This window comes from Heptranchias perlo, chromosome 7 (genome assembly GCF_035084215.1).
Source record: "Heptranchias perlo isolate sHepPer1 chromosome 7, sHepPer1.hap1, whole genome shotgun sequence".
Taxonomy (NCBI): domain Eukaryota; kingdom Metazoa; phylum Chordata; class Chondrichthyes; order Hexanchiformes; family Hexanchidae; genus Heptranchias; species Heptranchias perlo.
Window position 1 is genome coordinate 3,981,679 of NC_090331.1, and position 3,621 is coordinate 3,985,299.

Here is a 3,621-nt window from a genome sequence, read left to right on the forward strand (position 1 = left end):
CTCTTAATCTTTCGAATGTTTTTTTTCTTCTCTGCTTTTGTTTGTATTTATTCCTTTCACTATTTGCGCTAGATATTTTCTCAGGTTTAGTGTCACCAGCCATTTCTGTAAGTGGACCTCACGCCCCTTACAATCTAGAGTATACCCTTTTCTACTTAATACTTAGATAAACTAAGCTCAGGGATCACAACAAGGAACCCTTACTCGATACACAGGCAACTAGAAATTATCACATACAACCATTCTTACCAGACAGAGCCTCAGGCGTAAGTCAGGGCAGCTAAGGACGGGCAATAAATAAGGCCTTGCCAGTGTTGCATACATCCCAAAAACAAATTTTAAAAATGTGTTGAGTGAGCTGTAAGCTGCTTAATAGAAAAGCAGGAGTTTATTTCATAATGTAAAAGATTATCTCAGTCAGCTAATAGAGAGAAACATTAAAGAAACAAAGAATATGTGAATAGTTGAGACAGCAGCTGACCCAAGGAAAACGGCGAGAAATTGGGACAAATTAATAATACAAAAAGTCTGCAGATCAGGTCTGGAATTAAAACAAAATGGCCCTTAATAGAATTTGAGCTGTGCACTTGCAATGTTTATAGGCTGCAAGGATTAGTGGCCCCCTATTTACATGCTTCATGAACAGGGAGTGTGTTGAAATGTTATTTATGAGCTGTCCTCCTGGTATATAGTTCTTCATTGTGCTGACGAGACCATCAGTCCACACACTGCAGTCTCAGTGACACTTAGACCCGGGTTGGAAAATTGGTTCCCAGTCATTATTCTGAGAATGGTATGAACGAAGAAATGTCCAAAACAGTTCCATAGTTGTGTCCAATGCAATTCCACTACATTCAGGGGTGAAACTGCGAAGCAAATGAATATTCTGTGACTGAATAATACGGGTATCATTTGGAAGCAACAAAGCAGAGTCTGTGCTCAGAATTTTAGCAATCAGAACAGTATGGGGTTGATAATGCAACGGTGGGCACCTCATTATGGGGGAGGGAACTCAAAACTCAAGGACCACACTGAAAGAACTCAATCTTTATTTTCTGACCAACACATTTTACCATCCAGTAACTGCTTATTTACTGTGTTCAGACCTGTAACTTACACAGCACTGTTAATCAATCAATTAGGTCTTAAATAGCTCATTCCTTTCATTTATTAATATTTTTAATCTGGCATCTTACTGATTGGTTGAACTATCTCTAACACAAGCAGTCTACATTGTGGTTGAAGTAAGTCTAGATACAGAGGAGGACGATGCAGATCTCCCGTACTGTGACTCTGCACTTTGTTTGATGATTCCTTTCTTGACCAAGAGTTTGACCAGGTTCCTCCTGAATTTCACCCCGATGAATGCGTATAAGATTGGGTTAATGCAGCTGTGCAGGAATCCCAAACTTTGGGTTGCAAACTGAGCCCTGTCGATATGAGTGCGCATGTCACAAGTCTCATCAATGAATTTGCTCCTCATCAGCGTGTCGACGAACACAGTAATATTGTGCGGCAGCCAACAAATGAGAAAAGCCAGCACTACTGCTATGATGACCTTCATGGCTTTCTGTTTCTGGAATCCCTTCGTTTGACACAGTTTCTGGATTGTCACGCTGTAGCAGAAGATCATGACAACCAGAGGGATGAGGAACCCAATAAAGTGTCGCAAAAACCTGGTGATTACTCTCCATGTTTCAGCCGATTCACCGTCGAGTATCTCATAACACATCGTTCTGTTGGAACTGGGTGGTATATATTCGCCCTTGTACAGAATAGGTAAAGATAGAGCAATGGCCAGCACCCAGACAGCAGCACAGACCAGCTTGATTAGAAATGGTCTCTTGTGCTTGTGAGCCTGAGCAGAGTAGACAATGGCCAGATAGCGGTCGATACTGATACAAGCCAGCAACAGAATCCCACTGTAAAAGTTAACTTCCTGTAACAGGCTGATAATCTTGCACATGGCATCACCAAACACCCACCCAGATATGGCATCCACTGCCCAAAAGGGCAAGGTCACGGCAAAGAGGAGATCGGCTACTGCCAGATGAAGCAGGTAGATGTCTGTGGACGAGATTGTGCGTCGATTGTAAAGTATGACAATCATTACGATCATGTTCCCTGTCACAGCGAGGAAACACACCAGGCTATAGACAGCAGCCAGTACAGTGTTGATCGACTCAGTTACAATGGGTGTACAGGGAGACATGTCTGGATCATAATCATACTCTTCCATATCGGTATAATTTTCAAGCAGGTCGGCGAGGTCATCCAAATTGTTAAATTTCAGCATTTGAGCCTCCATTTTCTGAAAACAAACAGAAAGTATATCAAAGAATGAGAATAAAGCCAAATTATGATACCAGACCAGTGCTATTAGACGAGGCATGTACTCTGAATATTGAGGGAGCATTTACAGTGGATTATTTCTGGCACTTATAACTGGCTTTCCAAGGATATAAAAAGCATCTTTGGTGTAAAGCATATACACATTATCAATAATACTGTGTGAATCTTGTAAAATAAAGTACCATTGTCTTCCCCACTCTTGCAACAATACTGGGGATTTCGCACCTGCTCCACTTCCCAAAGTGTCACGTGACAACTTTGATTAAATGTTGAGCTTGTCAGTGCTGCAAATGACACAACTACTCTCAACAAACAATCCTCTTTCATTTTCAAACTGCTTTACAGGTGTAGGAAATTTGGGTCGTTCCCAGAGATTCGTGGACCGGGACAATAGTTCAGACAAAGAATGCCGCCCTGGAGCAGTGGATTCATTAATCAAAGTGATTATTTATTTAATGGGTCAAAAAGAGCACATAGCGAGCATGGAGCAAGTCACTCAATATGTACGTTACTCTACCCGATAATACAATTGGTGGTTCGCAACATACTTTCTTTAATGATTTAAGAGAAGCAAAGTGAGCAAGGAGCACATACAACCCTCAGTTCCAGTTCAGTAGTAAAGTATCAAAGTTCTGTGTCTTCTCATTAAGGTTTGTCTTGTCACCAAAGTTTAGGAACAAAGTGGGAGGGGGGAAAAAAAATTGGATAGGGCCTATTATTGGGCGGGGGTAGCGCGATCCGCTATTACCCTGCACCCAATGGTCCCTGCGCACGCAGGACGAGACTTTCGTCAGGCCTGAGGACTTACCTGCAATCAACATTCCGAATCAACGTTGAATGAGGATTCCATGCAATTCATACTTTCCATCAACAGGGGGAGCCCCCAATCTCTTAAAGGCAGGCTGTTTCTTAAAAATCTCTTAAAGGTAGCCGGTACCTATTATTTGCTGAAAATAACAGTCTGCTGTCTGCATGGAGTCTGAACGGAGATCAGACATCGTACACGTAAAACACAGATGCAGCTCCCGTCCCTATGTTTGCAAACTGATGAGTTATGTTAAAACATTGAATAAAGGTTGCGCACTACTAAATCCCACATCCTCCAATCTGCTCGCCAGACCTCACCAATCTGTCGTTCTGAGTTTGTTCCAGGCCTGCCAGAGTGCTGATGCACCAGAGGCCTTGGTGCAAGAGGTGGACAGAAGGAGGGACATCCTATATCCACAGGAGGGTGGGAGGGGTGGGTGCAAGTGGCCCTCCAGACATATA

At 42.6% G+C, this 3,621-nt stretch overlaps 1 protein-coding gene across 1 annotated transcript; it reads right to left on the reverse strand.

Moving 5' to 3' along the window:
- Positions 1-585: 585 nt before the first annotated feature.
- Positions 586-2,308, reverse strand: LOC137323248 (C-X-C chemokine receptor type 2-like). The gene has a single exon (XM_067986738.1). The coding sequence runs from the start codon at positions 2,306-2,308 to the stop codon at positions 1,229-1,231; it is 1,080 nt and encodes a 359-aa protein (XP_067842839.1). The 3' UTR covers positions 586-1,228.
- Between the last annotated feature and the right edge of the window lie 1,313 nt (positions 2,309-3,621).